Source organism: Misgurnus anguillicaudatus, chromosome 21, assembly GCF_027580225.2.
Source record: "Misgurnus anguillicaudatus chromosome 21, ASM2758022v2, whole genome shotgun sequence".
Lineage (NCBI taxonomy): Eukaryota > Metazoa > Chordata > Actinopteri > Cypriniformes > Cobitidae > Misgurnus > Misgurnus anguillicaudatus.
In genome coordinates this window covers 7,282,529-7,305,779 of record NC_073357.2, presented here as the reverse complement: position 1 = coordinate 7,305,779, position 23,251 = coordinate 7,282,529, and the positions used below count along the sequence as shown (strand labels likewise).

General features: G+C 38.1%; 1 protein-coding gene across 1 annotated transcript; it reads right to left on the bottom strand.

Moving 5' to 3' along the window:
* Positions 1-1,076: 1,076 nt before the first annotated feature.
* Positions 1,077-22,769, bottom strand: arih1l (ariadne homolog, ubiquitin-conjugating enzyme E2 binding protein, 1 like). The gene is made up of 14 exons (XM_055183141.2): positions 22,360-22,769; positions 18,602-18,669; positions 16,814-16,958; positions 16,635-16,727; positions 16,497-16,552; positions 16,343-16,409; positions 14,696-14,802; positions 14,264-14,306; positions 14,097-14,168; positions 7,055-7,185; positions 6,921-6,978; positions 5,920-6,180; positions 3,937-4,049; positions 1,077-2,981 (listed from the first exon to the last, which is right to left on the bottom strand). The coding sequence occupies exons 1-14, from the start codon at positions 22,648-22,650 to the stop codon at positions 2,897-2,899; spliced, it is 1,590 nt and encodes a 529-aa protein (XP_055039116.2). The 5' UTR covers positions 22,651-22,769; the 3' UTR covers positions 1,077-2,896.
* Positions 22,770-23,251: the final 482 nt, after the last annotated feature.

Sequence of the window (23,251 nt, the reverse complement as noted above, 5' to 3'; positions counted from 1 at the left end):
GCTCAGACCTAGAAAGTGGCAACTTTCACGTATTATAATAAATTATCTGTGGGGTATTTTGAACTTCAACTTCACATAGTACCCCTGGGGACATCAAAGATTTATTTGACATCTTAAAAAAGTCTTGTGAAATGTCTCCTTTAAACTAGGACTAGGCCTTAGTTTAATTAGGAAATATAACTAGTTTTAACAAACATGCCTTAATAAAACATTACTGGCGTGCATATTTAAGGCAAAACAAAGGGTACTGATGTATTTTAAGATATGTCAGTGCAAGTTGTTTTCAGTTTGGACAGCTCTTACATTTTAGTTATACTCTAATCCCTGTACGGGAAAATGCCCCATAGAGTTTACGGTAAGTATATAAAATGTATCTATAAAGCTTTTTAAACACACATTATAAAAATATATAATGTTAATGAACATTATAATACATTATAATAATGCATCAATTACACTTCAAGTTGGAAGGACTAAGCAGAATATTGACATAAATTGACACAGAATTGCCAACATTTTCAATCGTGTGAATCAACTTTGTTACAGTTTATGGGTAACACATTTGACATTTCAGGGCTTTGTGAAAACTGCTGACCTTGGACTAGTTAGTACATGATTAACTTATGTTTTTATATTCTTTCTCTAAATATTTATAAATAAAGCATGTGACGCAAAGTCGCTTGAACATGTTGGCAACACTGTTGACGGTCAATTAATCTACTCTATGTGCAGACCATAATATAAATATAATATTGAAAAGGAGAAGTTATGACTTACAACAATGTCTTAAAATTTTCCTCCGAAAAAGGAAATTATATTCCTTGATGTTGGACTTGTGACTTTGGAACAACCATTGCTGATTTACAGGGAGTTCATCGGGAGTAACACGGTTGACACTGATTTCATACACAAAATGGATAATTTAATGTAGATGCATGCGCAAAATATTGTTAAAAACACCTTTCTCATAATTTAATAATTTTGGACAAATATTTAGCGCAAACCCTCAAATTTACCAAATCGGTATAGAATATGCCACAAGATAAAAGATTAAATGAAACCACATTAACAACAAATACTTTTTAATGAGATTTATTTAAATAGGACATTTCTTTATAAGAATGGTTATAGCACAGGAAAGCCACCATAGATGAACACGCCTCTAAATAAGAGACTCATCACTTTTAATAGGTTCACACTTTGGTGACAAACTCTCATCTTCCAGAACAGGCAACACTGTTGATCAGTTTTTTCCATTGAGGAATTCACAAAACCGACACGAGCACAAACTCCGGTCGTCAGCCTTGAGGGCCGTAAAGTTTGACATTAGAGTTAGTAGAAGCCGACGTAAGCTACCATACAAACCATATTCAGATGACCATGCATATTCCAACAGGCGATCGCAAGCAAAGAAACTTTTGCAAAACAAAACAAAACATATTGGTCACGTATTAGTGTAAACACAGCGCTCACATCTGCCTTACTGGTTTACAGCAAAGCCTTAATTTATAACAGCCAGGCTCGACTACGCAAGGTTCATCTACTCCACACAGCGCTTAATAGTCAGTACCAATAAGCTTCGTATCCACTCGCGGGTCATGTAAAAAATACGAGAGTTCTTTCAACATACCATCAGCCTCATATCTTGCGCTACAAAAGATACATTTAATAAAAATTAGAGACGAGGAAAACAACATTTGAGACTCTTAGGTGTTTGTGAGTGAATGTCACTCAAGTTTGCTCTCATGAAACATCTGGTAGTGTGATGAAGAGAAGAAGAGAGAAACGGCAAACGTTAACTAAGACGAGAGAGAGAGTCTGGCTTCGTGTTCGAGTCAATCAAACATCCTTTAAAAGCTCAGCTTTTGTCAATGAGAGCAATATGATGATTTCTCACCAACATCCAGGTCATATTCTTCCCAAAACAAAGTATATTTAGGACCATTTGCATTCGTCGTGACAGTCAACCATGTTTAAACCTAAAATTGTTGTTACTTTTATGACTTAGTTAACCAATTACAAAAAAACGGTAACAACTTTAAATATATAACTTAAATAGTATTTGTTGTATCGTTTTTAAATTATAGAGTTTTAAAAGGGCTTTCGTGGATTAATCTGCACTAAAGGAATGACAAATAGATGTTTTGCGTTCATAAAAACGCTACAATAATTTTTAAATTGACAATCTCTTTGATTTTGGGATGAAATATGACCCGGACAATACATACTGAGATTCGCGCAATTCCAACGGTTACATTCGCACGTAATTAAGGCTAATGTTCTATGCCTCGGATTTGGGTGTGCAAAGTCTTAAAAAAAGTTCAACCTCCAGCGAAAAATAAAAACAGCAAAATTGTCACGTTTAAACACATTCTTGGATATCTGTAAAGAATAAATATTTACCAAAACCAAAATAATGAGACGCGTCCCACTCTGTGTTTCATGCACGTGTGCTATTTACAGCTTGAAACACACACATACACACAAGCACGCACTTTCGTCCACTGCATAAAGACACCCAACCAAGCGTTCCCAAAACACACACTGCATGGCTCAGATCTGTAAAGCTAAGCCGATCTCAAACTATAAAAACAACTTCATACAAATGACAAACAGCACTAAAAAAACCTAAACGGACTATTGATGTATCTCCACGAAGGGCGTGTGGAGTGTGAAGAGCGAAACGCACTTCCGTGCCGTGTTCACAATCGACTCAATACTGACGTGGAGGTTTATTTGTATATTCTACCTTTTTATTTCAGTAAAATTAACTTAAGCTCGAAATAATGACAAAATCCAGATGTGACGTAAAGGGTGGGCGTGTGAAGGAGGGTCTGTGGTGATGGCCGACACCAGAGCTGCGATCGAGGACCACTGTTTTCATGTTAAGTCCTGTTCAGTCTTCGATATACTCCCATAAGTCTTTCTCGTAGCCCTCGTGAACGTGCTGGAGAAGGACTCGTCTCCGACTCTCGCAGTATCTGCACAGGAAAACAGATGCAGGTTTGAACTTGGGTTAATATTCGGAGCATGGCTTTCTTGCTAATATTAATACATTTGGACCTATAGTTAAATTGTCTATTATAAGTTGTAGTCGCGGCTTAGTGGTTTGTGCATGTGGTCCAGTCATGCTGAATATGACTGGTTACCCAACATGACATCTACGTGTAATCTATCGTGTATCCATATTACCAGCTGCACTTTAAGACGGACTCCATCATTGATGTATTTGATTATCTTTTTCAGAAAATGTACTGACTGTTCCAAGCTTTATAATGGTAGTAAATGGTGCTTCTGATTTGATTGGACTCTAATTGGTTAATAAAGGCCTTCTAAGGCCAATCAATGTGATTTTGTTAGAAAAACATCAATATTTAAAACTTTGCTTCTGGTAACAACTGACACACATTCACGATGTGAGTCCGTTCAGAGTCCGTTTTGAGCACATGACGTCTCTCGTCTCATATCCACTATGTCCTACGTTGGAGAAACAGTCTCTTCTAAACAAGTTACCAGAATATTTATTTTTAGTTTGTAAAGTTTTTTCTTACAAAAATCTTAATCTTCTGTGAAGGACTTTTTGGGCTTCAAATCAGAAGCACCATTTACTACCATTATAAAGCCAATATTAAAAATGTAAATCCAATTGGGTGCGTCTGTAAAAAGATAATCATATACATCGAGGATGACTTGGGGGGGGGGTAAATCATGGGGTAATTTTCATTTTAGAAAAACAGCAGAAGAAAAAAGGTACACGACAAAAATACTAAGATATTTTTTCTTGAAAATCATTTTTTGCATTGTTTTCAGTAACAATGCACGTACCGGTAAAACAAACCAATATACCTAAAAATTTGGATTTATTTATTTTTATGCAAAAGTACATAAACTAGAGCTACAATCATATGCATTTAGACTTTTAGGAAACTCGCTCACCTATACTTATCCTGAACTTTCTGTTTGATATCTTGCAAAGAATCCTGGGAGATATCTCGCTCTAGATAACCCGAGAGCACCTCTGTAACGTTCTCCAAGTCAGCCTGATTGTTCTGAAAAACAAAAAGACTCTTTTATCACATGTGGCTCTGTGGCTCGAGTAAAATTGTCACAAGCAATGAGGTGAGGTGTACCTTTAACAGGAATTTAAAAAAATATGCAATTAAAAAATATTTTTTTAATGTGATCATTGTCACTGAATTGCAACCGAAATAATGCTGTAATTAGGGATGCTCTGAATTTTTGATATTTAAATGCTTATTTTATGTATGTATACATCATAATTAGGGATGGTCCGATTAGGATTTATGCAGCCGATACAGAGTAATGATTTTTTGTCGTCATGATCGGACCATGCCAATACGCAATACTGATTCTTCAAGCTAACATGCAAGCTCTTTGATGATGGTAACTTAATTATTTTCTAGATGAAGTAATATCACAGATGTTGCTTTTGTTATATTATTTAATCAGGTACCGTATTTTCCAGACTGTAAGTCGCTCCGGAGTATAAGTCGCATCATTCAAAAATGCGTCATTAAGACGAAATAACATATATAAGTCGCAGTGGACTACCGTATACGTCGCATTTATTTATAAAAGTATTTCACAAAATCCAAGCCGAATAACAGACATTTAATTTGGAAAGGCAAGTTATTCAACTAAAAAAATAGCAGAGAGAACAGCAGGCTGAATAGATGTCTGTACGTTAAAGTAATATTATCAGTTATTTAAACGATAAACCATAACATACAGAACTTACCTGGAAGGTTGAATAGTCTAAATTAATCGAACAAGACAACTAGCGTGAAGTTTACATACTCATCATTCCACATTACTGAATCCATTGAATTACATAAATACAGAATCAGCATATGGCGGACTCTCGTGGCTGTAGACGGTAATGTTGTCTCTTGCCTCATAAATGTCAAAATTAATTCATACTGACTTACAAGAGACACCTGATTATAAGACGCAGCACCAGCCAAGTTATGAAAAAAACCGTGGCTTATAGTCCGGAAAATACGGTATATTATAGTTTTATTAGAGAATCAAATTAATAAGCACAACAAATATTTATTATACAAAGAGCAAACTAATATGTCTTTAAAAAGGTTAAAAGTGATAAAAATAAAACAGAGACAAGAGAGTGATTTTCTTTTTAACATTATTGACAAATTAAATAAATTAAATTAACGTGAGCAAGTACCGATCAAGTCATTCAATGCGATGATCGGCCGATACCGATCTACAGCCAATCGATCGGAGCATCCCTACATTTATGCTTACAACCAAAGCGACTTAAAGGAATAGTCTACTCATTTTCAATATTAAACTATGTTATTACCTTAACTAATTGTTGATACATCCCTCCATCATCTGTGTGCGCGCACGTAAGCGCGCTGCGACACTTCGATAGCATTTAGCTTAGCCCCATTCATTCAATGGCACCACTCAGAGACAAAGCCAGAAGCGACCAAACACATCAACGTTTTTCCTATTTAAGACGAGTAGTTATACGAGCAAGTTTGGTGGTACAAAATAAAACGTAGCGCTTTTCTAAGCGGATTTAAAAGAGGAACTATATTGTATGGCGTAATAGCACTTATGGGAGTACTTTGACTTGGCGCAGTAACACCCTCCCTCTCCCATTATGAGAGTGAGAAGGGGAGCGGACTTTTCAGGCGAGTCGAAGTACTCCCAAAAGTGCCATTACGCCAGAAAACATAGTTCCTCTTCTAAATCCGCTTAGAAAAGTGCTACGTTTTATTTTGTACCACCAAACTTGCTTGAAAATGAGTAGACTATTCCTTTAACAGCTCGCTACAAAGTATAAATTTTTTTTATCAGCATTTTTTGCGCTGCTAAAGCAATGCTCGACCATTAAGCAATACAGGAGCAGAAGAGATGCCGTTCTCTCACCTCAAAGATGATGGACTGGTTGTTCTTTTTGAGGTAGAAGGCAAAGACGTATGTGAACATGAGCGTGGAGCGACACTGACACAGCACGTCCACGGCCTTCTTCAGAAACTGCACCTCGATCCACGACATGTTGTGCTGCTGCATCTCCTCCATCTTCTGCTTGACCTGCGCGTACAGCTTGTGCTCGAAGCGCAGGCTCTGCATGTGGTTCATGTAGCGGTTGCAGTAGAAGAGGTAGCGCTGCAGGGCTGCGCGGGAACGCTGCAATGAATGTGCAAGATTTACAAAGTGATACAATTATCTATAACCTCTCGTTTAGACCGCCAGAGACTTTCTCGATTTGTATGATGATTTATATAGTCACATCGTGTACAAATAACAAGGTCATACAAGACACAGCCATCTTTTAACCGTATACATACTGGGAACTATATTCTCAGAAGACGAAGCACTGCTACTTGGGCGGAGTGATTTGCTCGCAGCACCCGAGAAACCCATGTAGCAGTGCTTCGCCTTCTGAGAATATAGTTCCCAGTATGTATACGGTTAAAAGATGGCTGTGTCTCGAATTACCTTGTTATTTGTACACGATGTGACTATACAAATCACAACATATAAATAGGAAAATGTTGGCTTTATTTTGTCACTTATATGGAGCAGTATGCTAGCTGGAGCCATTCACTTCCAGGCGTTGTGCTAAGCTAAGCTAGCGGGGGCTGCGTCAGGATGAAAAAAGAAAGTATGGACTTAAATAATTCTGGGGATATTGTGAATAAGCTAAATTCCCCAAATGTGGGTGTGTTCCTTTAATATTCCCTTTATTTTTGTTTATTATGCCAGAATACACCTTGTTCTTTTTTAAAATAAATAAAGTCTCAATAAATAACTGATACGCCTCTGCAAGGGTGTAACACTCCAAACATCCAATTGAAACATCCAAACCTGTTCCAAAAGACAGAGGTCACATAAAATCTGTTCATTTGTGAGAAATAATGACAAACCTCTTGAGCATCTCTGGCTGCCTTTGCATCATCTTCATTGTAGCGATTGCAGTTATACCTATAAAAAACACATTTTATTATAGCCCATGACACTAAAAACATCCTAGCGTTTATGTCAGGTGAGCTGGACTCACCAAGCAGAGCCATGAGGCTCCCAAGGGCCGAGACAGACCCAGCAGAACTCTGCTTTACAATTCTGGTTTCGACACACCATGTGATTACAGCCTCCATCCTTTTCAATGGTCACGTGACATTTGGGACATTCCTACACGGAAAGTTTCATTATTATTAAAATATTATTAAAAAACAGTAATGCTATGACAGAAATGCAAGTCCACTTTCCATCTGGTCTGAAATATAGCTTTAAATACAGACATTTTTATATTTTAACTTTTTTGGCAGTCAAATAGGTCACATTTGTTAAACAAATAAACATGCAAATGAGCTACAGCTCCTCACTCCCTCACCAAAGGAGACACTGAGCTTTTTTAGTTAAAATAGATCTGATTTCTGTGAATACCGCCTGAGATAATAGTGTCTCACTATTGCGATATTGCAGACCGTGTACAACTCAATGAGGGCGGAAACTATGGTAGTAATGCAGGACTGTCACCCTGTGTACCAATCAGCATACTATCCATCCTAAAAGTAGAATTAGTATGTCCCAAATCGTAGTATGTTAAAACGAGTATCCATAAAGTTCCCAGGTGGTCTACTGTTATATCTGAAAATTCAAAGTGTAGATTCATGGACACTAAAATGGCTGACATTACCCACAACTCACCGCGAGAGGGCGGAGTTTAGTTGCTCTACACAGAATAAACAAATTAAATAAACGATGTGTCACTGAATCACTGAATAAATTACACATTACATGAAAAATAATGAATGAAGAAATTATTAAATGCATATACACTCACCTAAAGAATTATTAGGAGCACCTGTTCAGTTTCTCATTAATGCAATTATCTAATCAACCAATCACATTACATGGCAATTACTTTAATGCATTTAGGAGTGTGGTCCTGTTCTAGACATTCTCCTAAACTACAAATTGAATGTCAAAATGGGAAAGAAAGGTGATTTAAGCAATTCTGAGCATGGCATGGTTGTTGGTTCCAGACGGGCCGGTCTGAGTATGTCACAAACTGTTCAGTTACTGGGATTTTCAGGCATAACCATTTCTAGGGTTTACAAAGAATGGTGTGAAAAGGGAAAAACATCCAGCATGTGGCAGTCCTGTTTGCGAAAATGCCTTGTTGACGCTAGAGGTCAGAGGAGAATGGGCCGACTGATTCAAGCTGATAGAAGAGAAACTTTGACTGAAATAACCACTCGTTACAACCGAGGTATGCAGCAAACCATTTGTGAAGCCACAACACGCACATCCTTAAGACGGATGAGCTACAACAGCAGAAGACCCCACCTGGTACCACTCATCTCCACTACAAATAGGAGAAAGAGGCTACAATTTGCACGAGCTCACCAAAATTAGACAGTTGAAGACTGGAAAAATGTTGCCTGGTCTGATGAGTCTCGATTTCTGTTGAGACATTTAGATGGTAGAGTCAGAATTTGGCGTAAACAGAATGAGAACATGGATCCTTCATGCCTTGTTACCACTGTCCAGGCTGGTGGTGGTGGTGGTGTAATGTTGTGGGGGATGTTTTCTTGGCACACTTTAGGCCCCTTAGTGCCAATTGGGCATCGCCTAAATGCCACAGCCTACCCGAGCATTGTTTCTAACTATGTCCATCCCTTTATGACCACCATGTACCCATCCTCTGATGGCTACTTCCAGCAGAAATACAACTATTCATGATTTTTTTTAGCAACAGTGTATGGACCTGCAAATTTTGCCTGGAAAGGTGATCCGACAATAGGCAGCAAGGCAAGAACCTGATCACCCGATTGAAACGAGCGCAACTCTGTACGACGGTCAAATAGTTGCTTCATCCGACCTTGAGCTTTTCTCAAAGATGCTTTGGCTTTAAAGATTCGTCTGCGAAAATCACTTGCATACAACAAAATGTTTTTAGGTGGATCAAACTTTTTCCAGTCTGCAGACAAAACGTCGTGACCAAATACAAGATCATTTGAACTAAATCCAGTACTTTCCTGAGCAGCTTCACGAGCAGACATCATTAGCCAAGGTAACCCAGATTCCCAATCTTTGTCCATTTGAACACAATACGATCTCAGTAAAGATTTTAATGTCTGGTCAAATCTTTCCAATGCTCCTTGGCTTTGGGCATGATAAGCACTGGAAAGATTGTGTTGAATATTAAGCTGTTGCAAAACTTGACTGAACAATTTTGAAGTGAAGTTACTCCCCTGATCAGACTGGATTATCCTTGGTATCCCAAATATGGAGATGAACTGAGTCAGTGCCTTTAAAACTAACTTTGCAGACAAAGAACGTAACGGATACACAGCCGGATATCTAGTCGCTTGACACATGACAGTAAGTAAATATTCATTTCCAGCTTTCGATCGTGGCAATGGCCCCACGCAGTCCACAATAAGATGTTCAAATGGTTGGCCAATTGCAGGAATTGGATACAAAGGGGCAGGTTTCAAAGTCTGATTCGGTTTACCTGTCAGTTGACACGTTTGACAAGACTTAACATACTTTGATATATAACGTTTCAACTTTGGCCAAAAGAAACGTTTTAACAGTAACTTGTATGTCTTTTTAATGCCCTGAAGTATCATGGGCTGTTCGTAAGACAACCTGATGGAGAGACTGAGGTACAACAATTTGTTGCATAGGATCGCCAAGTACAAATTCTCCATGTGGTACCCATTTTCGTACCAACACATCTTCCTCAATATCCAGAAGGGAGATTAGCGATTATATCATTTGGGACAACGCGGTCAAATAACTCACTGAGAGTCACGTCAGCTTCTTTAATTAAATCTTCACGTGACACTGAAAGGAGAGAAGGGATTTCTAGCGTTTCAGTCACCAACCATTTAGTTTCCGATTTACCTTCAGGTTGTGTTTTACTCATAGACCTTGTAATCATGCACGACGGAGACACATCTGAGAAACAAGTAAGATTTTCATCACTTGACTCAATTGAGGCAGATGGCATAACCACCAAATTTGGTGAACATTTTGCCAAACTCGATCACCTGCCAAATCATTTCCCAAGATTACCTGCACTCCTTCCACAGGCAAACAGGAACGCACCGTAACCTCCACCTCTCCCTGGATCAAATCAGAACACAAGACAATTTTGTGCAAGGGAACAGACATCACATTTAATCCAGTACCCCTAATCAACACATTGTTTCCAGTGTATGAATCATCTGAAAAAGATAAACCAGATTCTAAGACAAAAGTTTCTGCTGATCCAGTATCACGGAGAATTTTGACTGGTACAGCCTTGGTAGAGTTAAGCAATCTCAGAAAACCATCTGTAACAAATGGAGAAAAGGTTGAAACACCAGATGAGCAATTCCTTTGCGTATTAACTTCTGACGAAGTCACAGCCAGAGCAACAGGCTTCACCGAAGACTTAAATTTCAATTTAGCAGCATCTTTTGCTTTTAAGGATTCTTCTAGTGACCAAACGCACAGCAATAATTGCACCGATTTTCCCTGTTTTTCTCTCCACCCTCGAAATTACGCGGCCTATCAGATGAAGTACGCACAATTTTAGAAGACCTGCAAAGATCATAAGATTGTTTCTGAACATTGTCTCCCACATTTTTGTAAAAAAAAGAGGTTTTATGAATCAGAAAAAAATCATCAGCCATAACGGCTGCCTCATATGCAGTGTCGGGTTTTCTCTCATTAATGTACGTTGCTACACGTTGTGAAACAGAGTTTTTAAACTGTTCAAGCAAAACCAACTCTTTCATATCGTCTATCGTCTTCACGTCAGAGGCTGTACACCAACGATTGAAATGAACTGAAATATCATGTACAAACTCAACATGAGTTTGACTTTCAATTTTCTTCCAGGACCTACATTTTTGTCTATAGGCCTCTGGAACCAATTCGTATGCCCTCAACACTGCATCTTTAACAGTCGAATAATCCTTAGCATCTTCTACACTAAGAGACGCATACGCTTCTTGAGCTTTACCTGTAAAAACAGACTGCAACATAAGCGTTCGTTCTTCACCAGGCCAACTTCTTGCATCTGCCACGCGTTCAAACAATGGAAAGAAGCGTTCAACATCTTTCTCGTCAAACTTGGGGATCAATCTCATATTAGTCACTACATCAAACTTACTCAAAGTCAAATCACAATCTACACGTCCTGTTGCAACAAGTTTTCCTTCTCTTATCAGTAGTGATGCAAAGTCCGATTCATTTTCGCGAACCGGCTCTTTTCGGACAGTTCGGCTCATTGAACCGGTTCTAAAAGCAGATTCACCGGTTCCTGACGTCATCAAGAAATGACATTACTACGCATTTATTGTATCAATAAAACATTCAAATAAAGTCGTTTGTGTCAACACATTAAAACATTTAAATAAAAAGTTGTTTTTGTGAAGGCATAGCTGATTTATTGCCTTGCATTCACAAGTTAGTAATGTTTGTGGTCACAGTTTAAATCGCGGATCATCAATAAATAGTAAATGCCAGATATAACTGACCAGTTTTGACAAGCCTACAACTTGAATAAGATTCCTAAAAGACACTGATGCACAATTGCGGATGTGTGTAAGTATAAATAATAAATAAACTTGTGTAGTAAACTCATTGGTCTTCCTTAAACAACTACAATATGATTTGCATGCAAAATAAATCGTATCATAACTAAAGCTTTCTAATAAAACAAACAAATCAAGAACTAATAAAACAAAAAAACTTCACGCATCAGGCTCATTCAAATCCTCTGTTATTCACACGCAGTGTCAGCAACTCATCCGTCAGAATTGTCGGCAATCCTCGCCTCGGCAATCACCGACAAACTTCGTTCGGTTCTTTATGAGTCCGACGTGCCATTTCGGCAGTGCGTCCTGCGTCATCAACCCGGAACCTATGCCCAAAACTAAAGTTCGATTCAGTTCGATTTGTGAACCGGCTCGACCGGTTACTTCCTGAGAACCGGCTCAAAAGAACGATTCGTTCAAGAACCTAACATCACTACTTATCAGATCTAAACGACAACGTTCAAGATCAATTTGCTGTTGTTGTAACTGAAGTTTAGACATTGACACACGATTTTGCGCTTCTAACATTTTCACTTTCATGTCATTTTGAATTAACAAGAGTTGCTTTTGTTGCTCAAATGTTAAAGATGACATTGCAGACGCATCAGTGAAATCTGAAGCACCTTCTAGGGACTGAGGGTCTAAAATTCCACGTTCAATTAACTCAGTTTTTATCAAGAGTTTAATGTTATCTTTTAAACGTTTATCTTGACTTACCAAATTAATTTCAAAGTGACCTGCAAGTTCTACCAATTGATCCTTTCAGAAAATTTCAGATGGAGCACTAATAAACTCTTCAATTTTTGAGGTCATGGTAAAAACAAATAAATCGGCTACTTAATTTTCAAAAAAATGTTTGAGGAGTAGATTTTGGATAAGCAATTAACTAAAATTCAAAAACTACCTAAACTCATCCCTAATCTTTGTACAGTTACTTGCAGTGGGTTCTTATACACCATAAACCAGTGTTTGCAATAGCAACCGATTAACAAGTCACTATCACAAAACACGGACGTGTTCCTGAGACAACTGCTCTGACTGCTTTCACCGTACAAAAAAACAAACTAAAATAAAAAAGATCAGAGTAAGCCTAACAAGGGAAAAGCAAATCCAATAATAAACTTCACCTCTAAATGTAAACAAAGAGTAGCCAACACTTACCGAAGCTAAACTCCCGCAAAGCAACCAAAATAAACAAACCAACCATTATATCCTCCAAAATTTGTAATACGAAATATTAAACACTACCGAAGAAACAAACAAAAATATTAATTTAACGAATCAATCATCAAATCAATAATATGAGTAATATTTTACCAAACAAATCACTAAATTTAAGGACGAGCCCCCCCATTTGTTACGACCGGCTCGAAGCCGTGACAAATGTAAAGGAGGACAGGTTGGTATTTATTAATGTAAATATAAAACATAAAATAAGGAATTAACAAACCCAATACCGACCCCGTCAAACACACGGATGGTATAAGTGTTAGACAGAACCGAGTAACCCAATTATAACATCAAAACAAGCTAAACTAAACCAAACAAGCAGGAGAACAGGCCTCACAACAAACAGCGTTGAGACTTTATAGAGAAGGAACAGGTGTAAGCAATTCCGTTAACGTGCCCTCAAGCCACACCCACTGACCGGTCTTAGTGGAAGTAACGAGGGACTCGTCACACTATGTACCATGTCACAAAGCTCGAATCATTTCAAATTGGTTTCTTGAACATGACAATGAGTTCACTGTACTAAAATGGCCCCCACAGTCACCAGATACTAACCCAATAGAGCATCTTTGGGATGTGGTGGAATGAGAGCTTCATGCCTTGGATGTACATCCCACAAATCTCCATCAACTGCAAGATGCTATGCTATCAGTATGGGCCAACATTTCTGAAGAATGCTTTCAGCACATTGTTGAATCAATGCCACATAGAATTAAGGTAGTTTTGAAGGCGAAAGGGGGTCAAACACAGTATTAGTATAGTGTTCCTAATAATCCTTTAGGTGAGTGTATGAGTTCTGAAGTTTAAATTTCTTAAAGATCACAGCAATGTCTAGCCAACAGCTGTCACTTCAGTTTCGTGTTAGTATGTCCCAGTGTGTGCACACAGTGTTGTTATACACACAAAAGTATGAATATCCAAACACAAAAAGAGTACCTACTATTAGGGCATAGTATAGGTAGGGGAATTGGGGCACAGCTTTGGTCAGTGGCCGCGGGCGGGGCTGTAGCAGTGTGACATCACATTAACAAGAGAATCAGAACAGCATGTCTATAATGAGACTGCTTTAATTTATTGGGGATTAAAATGAAGACGAGGGTGTTTTTTCATTGAAGGATGGTTGTGTTCACACACTGCCAACACACATTTACGACCGAACATATTATAAAATTGGATTTTGCATATTAGATGCCCTTTAATTAAACTCTAAATTTAACTAAATGATCAAGTGTGCCAATTTATCATCCATCGTGGCTTTATAGAAACTCATACCTTGGTATTTGCTGCAATCCAGTTTGAGGTTTCACTGTCATCATCGCACTTCTTTATCCACTTCCTCAACCACTTTTAGAAAAAGAAAAGACAAAATTTATAGAGAGAAATCTAATGACATTGGTGCTGGATCACTGATACAGTATTAAGATGTAAAACAAACACACCTTGCACTTCACAGGGTCATGCCAGTTTTCTGCACAATTGAAGCTGGTTGAGAGAAAAAAACAATGAATATGTCAATATATAAATATCACAATTTGTTTAAAAACAGCAACAGCCTCAGGTGTTACTAAACTAAAATATTAGACAAAAAAAATCATAATTTATATTACATTTTTACAGCACGTCTATATAAGAGAAAGTAGCTGTTTTTCATTACCATTCAAATTTTGCAAACTGAAATGGTGAATTGAAAAATCGTCCAATGGAAACATTCGCAAATACTCATTGGTTGCAAGTAAATTGCAACAAAGTATGGTATGTGGAAAATTATATGTTTTTTTTACCTTAAACCGCATAAACACATTGCATTACACCGAATACACAAAATAATATTTTTAGCAACATCATATGACCCCTTTAAATCAGAGTCTTACCAAAACTGTCTCCCGCATTTGCAGCGAACTGGTTTGGCATCAGGATACTGAACTTTGACCACATGGTGGCAGTCAGGAGCAGGACACCATCTCAACAATCTGTTACACTGTTGAGAATAGAGACAACAAGAGTCGAAATTGACCATTTGTGCAATTGAAAATGTTCAAGGTAAAGCCATAGTAGGGTGATTCTCACGAAACCATTGAAACACCACGGCACTAATGATTTTAGCTTTAAAATGTGTAATATAGTAACATTAAAAAGCATCAGAATTAACACAATACTGTGTTCTACCTTGCACAATGTGTCATTTCAACATAAGAATTGATAATTGTAAATTTTATCAAATTTTCTGCTGAAATTCTCATTACCGCAATGTGTCCGGCTGTGTTTGAACATGCGTTATGTTGTAATTTAATCAAATTAACACAAAAATATTAAGAAAAAAAATAAAAGGATGTTTTGCTAGACTACTTTAGATGACAGAAAAAATATTTACTGAATATTCATGTATAATAATAATGAAGAAAAATTAGGAAAATGATGTGTCCATGCCTGATGTTCTCATCCTCCGCAACACTTTTTGAGAACAGTTTAAGCACACATACAGAATTTTAATAAAGTTTGATTTTGAGTGACCAAGCACATGGACCAGTTACTTCAAGATGGCTACCAGGTAAGATCATTTTTTTACAGTTAATTTGAAATATTGTCTTGTCAGAATGCTTAAACGACATTTTGATTATCATTACCGCAACAGATGCTTATTAAATGTTAATTTAATTAATAGAAGCATAATACTTTGATTTTAAATGCATGTGCAGAATCTCCAAATTATGTTCTTTCAGGTTTGTCATGTCATTTTGAAAATATGGCAGTGTTGATGTTTTCTGACTGTTGCGGTAATGAGATTTTTTAGGACTAATTTTTTTAATTATGTTACAAAAAGTGTTAAATGATAAGTAAAAGTTTTTAAATTAATGTTCCCATTTACTCCAGACTTTGTTTTTCAATGTCTGGTGGGAAAAAAAGTAAATTTAAGCAATTTTTACATTTTCATGCTTGACATTTTTAAAACCAAGTTTTCGTGAGAATCACCCAGTAGCTGAAAATCATGTAAAGTAATGCTTGGAAATTATGAATGTCTTTAACATCCAAACCAACATCTCCTTTAGTGTTTCATGGAAGAATGTCTTAAGGCTAAAAGATCCAACAAATGCTAACAAACTAGTCGAATCGGTTTAAAACCCCGGTAGGTGCTGGCAATGTTCGATAGGTGTTGTTGATTTGCAAAACAACAGTGTGAACACATAGCTCTGTTAAACAAGATTAATAACATTGCTGTAATAAACTCAGTTACCTTTTCAAACAACGAAAGTCAAATTATACTTATTTGTGTTTGCTTCAATAGTTGGCGTGGATGACATTTGTCATGAAATACACACAGCAATGTTTGCAGCAAAAATAAATTATTTGTTGTCTTACAAATAAATCCTAGTCTGCTTTTTAATATCATCAAAGGTTATTTATTCTCAAGAGTAAATATATTTTGCAAAATAAAATTTTGACTACGGTTTCTCATCTATGTAGAGCTTTCCACAAACCTCCACCATGCATTTTACACAACAAAAATGGCGACTTCTTACCTCTACAAAACTATTTGTGATTAAATGTTGATACTTCAACTTGACTTTTGAATCTGTGATCAATCGCCTGCAAAGACAAGAATGAAGCATACAGGTTATGATTCACGTCACGTCATTATAAACATCATCAAGGTAAACACACAGCAGAACTTACATTACAGTGTTATCGTCAACCAATATATCACAGCTGTGAGCGGGACACGATATCGTCTGAAAAACAAAAGGACATAATCCCAAAGAAACATCAGTCAAGTTCTTACGTTAAAGAATAACGTGATGAATAAAAACGCACCTGTCCCATCCCTTCCTCAATGATTTTGGTGGTTAAATAGTCACCCCAACACTGCATGCAGAATTTGTGTCCACATTCTAGACCTGTGAAAAACTGGGGGGGGGGAAAAGAGGAAAACCTGAGTAACAAAACTAAGAAATATTTAGGAGCGGTGGAGTAAAGTAAGGAAAGAAACTGACCGAGTTTGGGAAGTTGAGATAGCAGATCTGACAGTGCATATCTTGACTGGAAGAGCGTGTGCTTATCTGTCGCATCTTGGGCTTTTTACTGGGATTTATCACATGGCACTCTGAAAACAACTTATCCAGGTTTCCATCAAAGTACCTTTCCATAACAACAAAGTGTTAAGTAAACTAAAATCACACACAGGTCGATTATAAGAGTTTATTCATATATATAATAACAACTTAATTCAACACAGAGACATTTTTTTAACAACAAGGCCAATGTTTCACCTATGCAAAATTTTTAAGACAAACATGTTTTGACATGCAACAAAAAACCCTCAAAAACACTTACTTTTGCGTCGACGAGTCTACGGCATAACCTGAAATTTAACTCTCTAAACTCTCAAAAATGTAACAACGCGTCAATCTACGTTTTGCGTCGTATTTCCTCGTATGCATTTTCGCTTGCGACGGTAAAAACAAAGATGGGCCAAGTTGAGGTGTAATATTTAACAACTCAAGCTGCAACAAAAGTCAGCGTCTATTGTTGACGCTTCTCCAATACCATACATAACAAGCTGCTTCTTTGGCTTTTGCCTTGATATAGGGGTGTGCGATATGACGATATTTGATCGTGAGCAATTAAAATGTCTCCACGATCCACTTTTTCGGAAATATTGTTGTATCGTGATTTGTGCCTACATCAAGTACGCGACAAGGCATGCGCTACATGAAGACGAGGAAAGGGCACACGTGTCAAAGTACATTCATCGCGCTATGCGCGAATGGCCGTGTTCGACACAAACCTAATAGAAATGATTTCTTATACAAATTATTACTCTACCAGGCCGTCAGGGCAGCACTGATTTGTAACATTTACAGTAAATTAAAAAATTTAGGATAAGTGAAGAAAAGTAGCCGGTCCACCATTGCAAACAAAGTTTAGAACAGACATCAAGAAAAACATTATGGTGACGAAAATGCTCCACAGGTTTCTGTTCTTCGAAGAAGTGAAAATAAAAGAAGAGAAAATGACAGTGTTTCTGCAAATGCTGTCTATTTCCATTGTGTAATTGTTTGTGGTGAAGTGTCCTGTCTCAATGTTTTCTTGCACATGCGCTGTTGTACGCGTACTATCCGTGCACTTTCCGCGCATATATTTGTTACCTCATAGGACTGCATTTTTAAATGAGGGCATTAGTATGGCTGTATTAAGGCTCAGTAATGGCAAAATATGGTCTTAAATAAACAACAACATGGAAAAGAACCGTAATAAAATTGTGGAATCATGATTTTGCCTAATCCAATCGTAATACGATATTTTGCCCATATTGCCCAGACGCCCACCCCTACCTTGATACTGTAGTAGGTTACATCCCTGTAGACACTGCCTACTACAGGTCTGCATGTGTAATTGCATGTTGACAAGAACAACAACGCAGAAGTGTAAATGAAATCTACGGCATAGAGGCTACGGCGTTGGTGTGACATAAAACTTTAATTGGCAACAGGCATTATTAAGGGAATGGGGGCACATGCTGTACATTCTGCATAGGTTTAGGCTAGTTTTGATAGCCATTGGACTGGTTTTGATGCGCTGATCTGGTAACTCTGTCTGTGCGGCTGCGCAGATGTTTTGTCGAACTGTACATAATGCACATGTCAATGCACATTTGAAACGAATTGCAATGTTTAAGGCACATATCATTTGTACTTTCGTGATCTGTAATCAGATTGCATTCAGTCAGATTGACGAAAAGTTAGTGCATGTAAACATAGCATCTGAGTTCATGTACTTGCCTTTCCATAAGCTTCTCTTTGTCCCAGTTGAAGTGACTAAGAAGTATTCTAGTTATTGTAGCTGGATTCTGAAACAGACACAAGGAGGTTTGGTTTAAATCAGACTGTTTACATGACTGCTCACAAATAAAATCTAACTAGTAGTGATGCACCAAAATTACAATTCTGGGCCAAGAAACGATACAGAAAATTCCGGATGCACTTGGCCGAAAACAGAAAAATCTCAAAAATCATTTACAAAGCTTGTGTAGAATTGTATTTAGGAGGGGTTGATCGGTACATCAAAAAACATCCAAACTGTTCGGTTCGCAGCGTTGTGCCCCAAATGTTTCCTGAAGCCTTGTATATTTTCGTCTGGCTCCACAGCGTGAGCCTCCATTTGGGGAGGTGTTTATACTCAATGCACAGACTGGGTGCCGGCATGATGAGACGTCATACTCGGCTAGATTCGCCTGGAACTCGTGCTTCTTGGGTTGAGGAGACGCGCATTTGTCGTGTACACCGGCAAACGAAATTGGGTCACGCACACTCAATGCACAGTATCGCCCACTCCGCGTTGTCGTCATTTTTGCCGTGCGTACCCTCGCGCTCGTGTGGACGTGTACACTGAAGTTGGCAGTTTGATAAATGCAAGTTAATTCTTCAGTATATCGCATAAAGATTTATTAAGATGTGCATGTCAGCGAGATAAACGTATATAGTCCACTAGATTTTATTTTTTCCAAAGGAAAACTAGCATTATACACACCTAAAGGATTATGAAGAACACCTGTTCAATTTCTCATCTAATCAACCAATCACATGGCAGTTGCTTCAATGCATTTAGGGGTGTGCTCCTGGTCAAGACAATCTCCTGAACTTCAAACTGAATGTCAGAATGGGAAAGAAATGTGATTTAAGCAATTTTGAGTGTGGCATGGTTGTTGGTGCCAGACGGACCGGTCTGAGTATTTCACAATCTGCTCAGTTACTGGGATTTTCACACACAACCATTTCTAGACTTTACAAAGAATGGTGTGAAAAGGAAACACATCCAGTATGTGGCAGTCCTGTGGGCGAAAATGCCTTGTTGATGCTAGAGGTCAGAGGAGAATGGACCGACTGATTCAAGCTGATACTTTGACTGAAATAACCACTCGTTACAACCGAGGTATGCAGCAAAGCATTTGTGAAGCCACAACACGCGCACAACCTTGAGGCGGATGGGCCACAACAGCAGAAGAGCCCACCGAGCACCACTCATCTCCACTAAAAATAGGAAAAAATAGGCTACAATTTGAACAAGTTCACCAAAATTGGACATTTCAAATTGGTTTCTTGAACATGACAATGATTTCACTGTACTAAAATGGCCTCCACAGTCACCAGATCTCAACCCAATAGAGCATCTTTGGGATGTGGTGGAATGGGAGCTTCGTGCCCTGGATGTGCATCCCACAAATCTCCATCAACTGCAAGATGCTATCCTATCAATATGGGGCAACATTTCTAAAGAATGCTTTCAGCACCTTGTTGAATCAATGTCATGTAGGATTAAGGCAGTTCTGAAGGTGAAAGGGGGTCAAACACAGTATTAGTATAGTGTTCCTAATAATCCTTTAGATGAGTGTATCTGTCTGATATTACGTAATATACTCTGATTTATGGTTCTTTAACACACAGTGTTTATTATTATTTTACACAGTTTACTGCTGCATGTCCTTGACATACAGGTTTAACTCAACTATTTTTCTCTAGAACTGTACAGTAAATGCAAGGCACAAGTTAAAACAGAGCTTTTTATGAAGATGCAGTTATTCTACAATAATTAACACTTTCATTAAGTAAAATCACAAAGTCTGCTAGAAAAATATAGTCCTTGACTGACTGTGAACAGTAACAGTGTTTCACATATGTTTACGTTGAAAAGGTAAGATACTACAATACCAGCTTACCTCCAATATTGTGCTGCCCCAAACTGTAAAGAAAAACCTAATTTATTGATAACAGTAGTTTAGGAAACACTTAAATATTGCGTCTGAAGTCTTTGAATACATTTGCTTTGACAAAATATTTTCTATCTTGAATGTTTTACAAACACAAAAAGAGTAACACTGAGCAGGGAGCAAAAGTTTGTATGATAATTTGGGCTACGTTTACATGGAAACAATCTGAAAAGAAAACGCAAAAGTGGCGTTGCGTTATCACTTTTTATTCCGCGTTTATACGAGCATATTGAGGACGAAATCTGCATGCTTACGTTGACGCAAAAATGTGTGATATTCGATGTAGTATGCACTCCAGGCGGCTAGGTGGCAATGTGAAGCACTGACACACAACACGACCAAGTCCGGGCACCTGCGTACAATCCTCTTTGTTCTCCCAGGTCTCGTCCAAAGCCGTCTGGGTTTTATTTTATTTATATAGCGCTTTTTACAATTGCTAATTGTTGCAAAGCAGCTTTACATGAGTAAATGTAGAGGAGAACACAGAAAATCAATAGATAATATAAGAAGTAGAATATAGCGGCTAAGGATAAACCGTACAAACGAGCGTAGTAATAATGTAACGTATACAGTAAAGTGCTAAAGTTAAGCCAAAGTTGGCTGACTTTCCCAGGGACGAAAAAAAACCCTAGGAGAAAACCCAGTGGGACAAAAACCCTTGGGAGAAATTAAATGTTTGTTGTTATTTTCCTAAACTGGCGTATGCCTGTGGCGTAAACGCGTACGCAACGAGAGCCACCGTGAGCAGACTTTTGCGTTTTTAGCTTTAGATGGGAACGCGACGGTAGAGCGTTTTTAAGATTTCCACTCTAGAGGGTGGTTTCACTTTTTTGCGTTTTTAAGCCCCAAAAACGCTGTGGTCAACTGAACCAAATTTCATTCAAATGTTAAGGTTGATAAGAAATCTGTGGACATTTTAACACTGTCAAATATGATAAAGATTTAATGTTCCCAACACCACAGAACTTAAAGGAAACGTACACAACAATAATTATCTACAGTTTCTCTGAGTATCTTAACTTTATAGTCCAATATCTCAACTTTTTATTTAACTTGTGACATCCATGTCAGAAGTGGACATGGACCATACACAACTAAATCCTGTAAACAAACACGTTTTATTACGCAAGTTACGTTTGCTAAATAGGTGCAGTACCTGGAGTTTAGTCAACACATAAATCCATTTAAATTCTCTGCTTATAATTTGTTGGTGTTTGGGCAAATTAAGCGTTTCTTAAATTCAAAATGTCACATATTTTACAAATAAATGTGTAACGTTAACGTAAACAACCCTGCTAGTGAGTTAGCATTAGCCGAATGTCAACTGAAGTGACAGCGCTAAACTCGAACCTGCTTCGAAATAACTTTCATATAGTTATACATAAACAATATACTAATGTATCATAGCACCTTAAAAGTATTCAAAAACACAGTTTGTTTAGATTTTATCCGCAAAAGATGTCAAACTAACTTTAGCCATACTAAACTGGATCGATCTAGCAGGACTAACTTTAGCTAATATTAACTGTTTGAAGGCAGTGCGCAACAATGATTTCAACAACAAAAAACCAGAGTAAAATATTATCACAAACACAGCTATGTTAATAAAACACTTATAATGAAAAATACATAAATGTTAAAATTTTTACACCATTCGCCCTGTCAGGTTAGCTAGCCGCTAACACCTCAGCATCATCAGTCATCCATATAAACAAACTTACATAAACTCACACAACAAGCACATAATTCACAATAAAACTATTTGTTACATACCTGTATGACCTCGTTTACCTCCCTGATGCACTCGACCATGTGCTGGAGGATCTGCTCGGTTGTCAGCACCTCAAAGCGGTAGTCCTCGTCCTCATGACCGGGCCCCAGGCCGCCGGTGTCGCCGCACTCGTCGGGCTCTCCTCCGGCCACCGCGGGGTCCAGCAGCTCCACCTCGCCCAGGTCGTCGTCTTCGGCCTCTACCTCACCGCTGTCCACGCTACACTCCTCATCCTCTTCGTCCTCTTCATCATCCTCCTCAAACTCGTAATTGTAGCCCTCGTCTGAGTCCATGGCTCGGTGTTGGGTGAATGTATGGCAGTGTGTTGGTGACGGGAGACTGATGTGTGTTTTCTGACGTACCTGCGCACACACGCGCGTGCGCCTCAGCGGAACCTCTGCGTCATAGACCAGCCACGGTACAAATGTATAATACCGCGATATAGGGTGCCCCGCAACCTTCCAACGTAAATCTCTTTTCTTGGACTACAACAAACACACGGATTGTAGGCAACAGTTTACTTCCTGGGTTTGGTGATGTAGACAAGACCGAAATTATTATAATCAGCACACTTCTGGCTCACAGCCTGCAAGTTTACTCCGGTTAGCATTGCATTGTGACCGAATCTTTCAAACATGGTAAGGAACGTTACATTTCCGGCTGACGTCAAAGGTATTCAGGCCAATCACAATGTACAGATTAGCTGGACAATCGAGGACACAAAGCTTTTCAAATCCATGCATTTCAGGAAGAGAGGGATATCTGGAGCTACAAAAATGTAAGTGGAAAATAATGTGTTTTTTAACCATAAACCACATGAACATTATACAAAATACACAAAATAAATACAAGATCCGTTTATTCTTGTTTCCATAAAAGTATAAGCAGCTCCTG

What these genes read in the sequence shown, in the direction of transcription:
- arih1l (XM_055183141.2), bottom strand. Translation starts at nt 22,650, where the DNA reads ATGGACTCAGACGAGGGCTACAATTACGAGTTTGAGGAGGATGATGAA. An exon ending in TTGAGGAAGGGATGGGACAG is followed by an intron (nt 16,553 to 16,634) that starts GTGCGTTTTTAT and finishes TTTGTTTTTCAG; the next exon opens with ACGATATCGTGTCCCGCTCA. An exon ending in CAGCCAGAGATGCTCAAGAG is followed by an intron (nt 6,181 to 6,920) that starts GTTTGTCATTAT and finishes CATTCATTGCAG; the next exon opens with CGTTCCCGCGCAGCCCTGCA.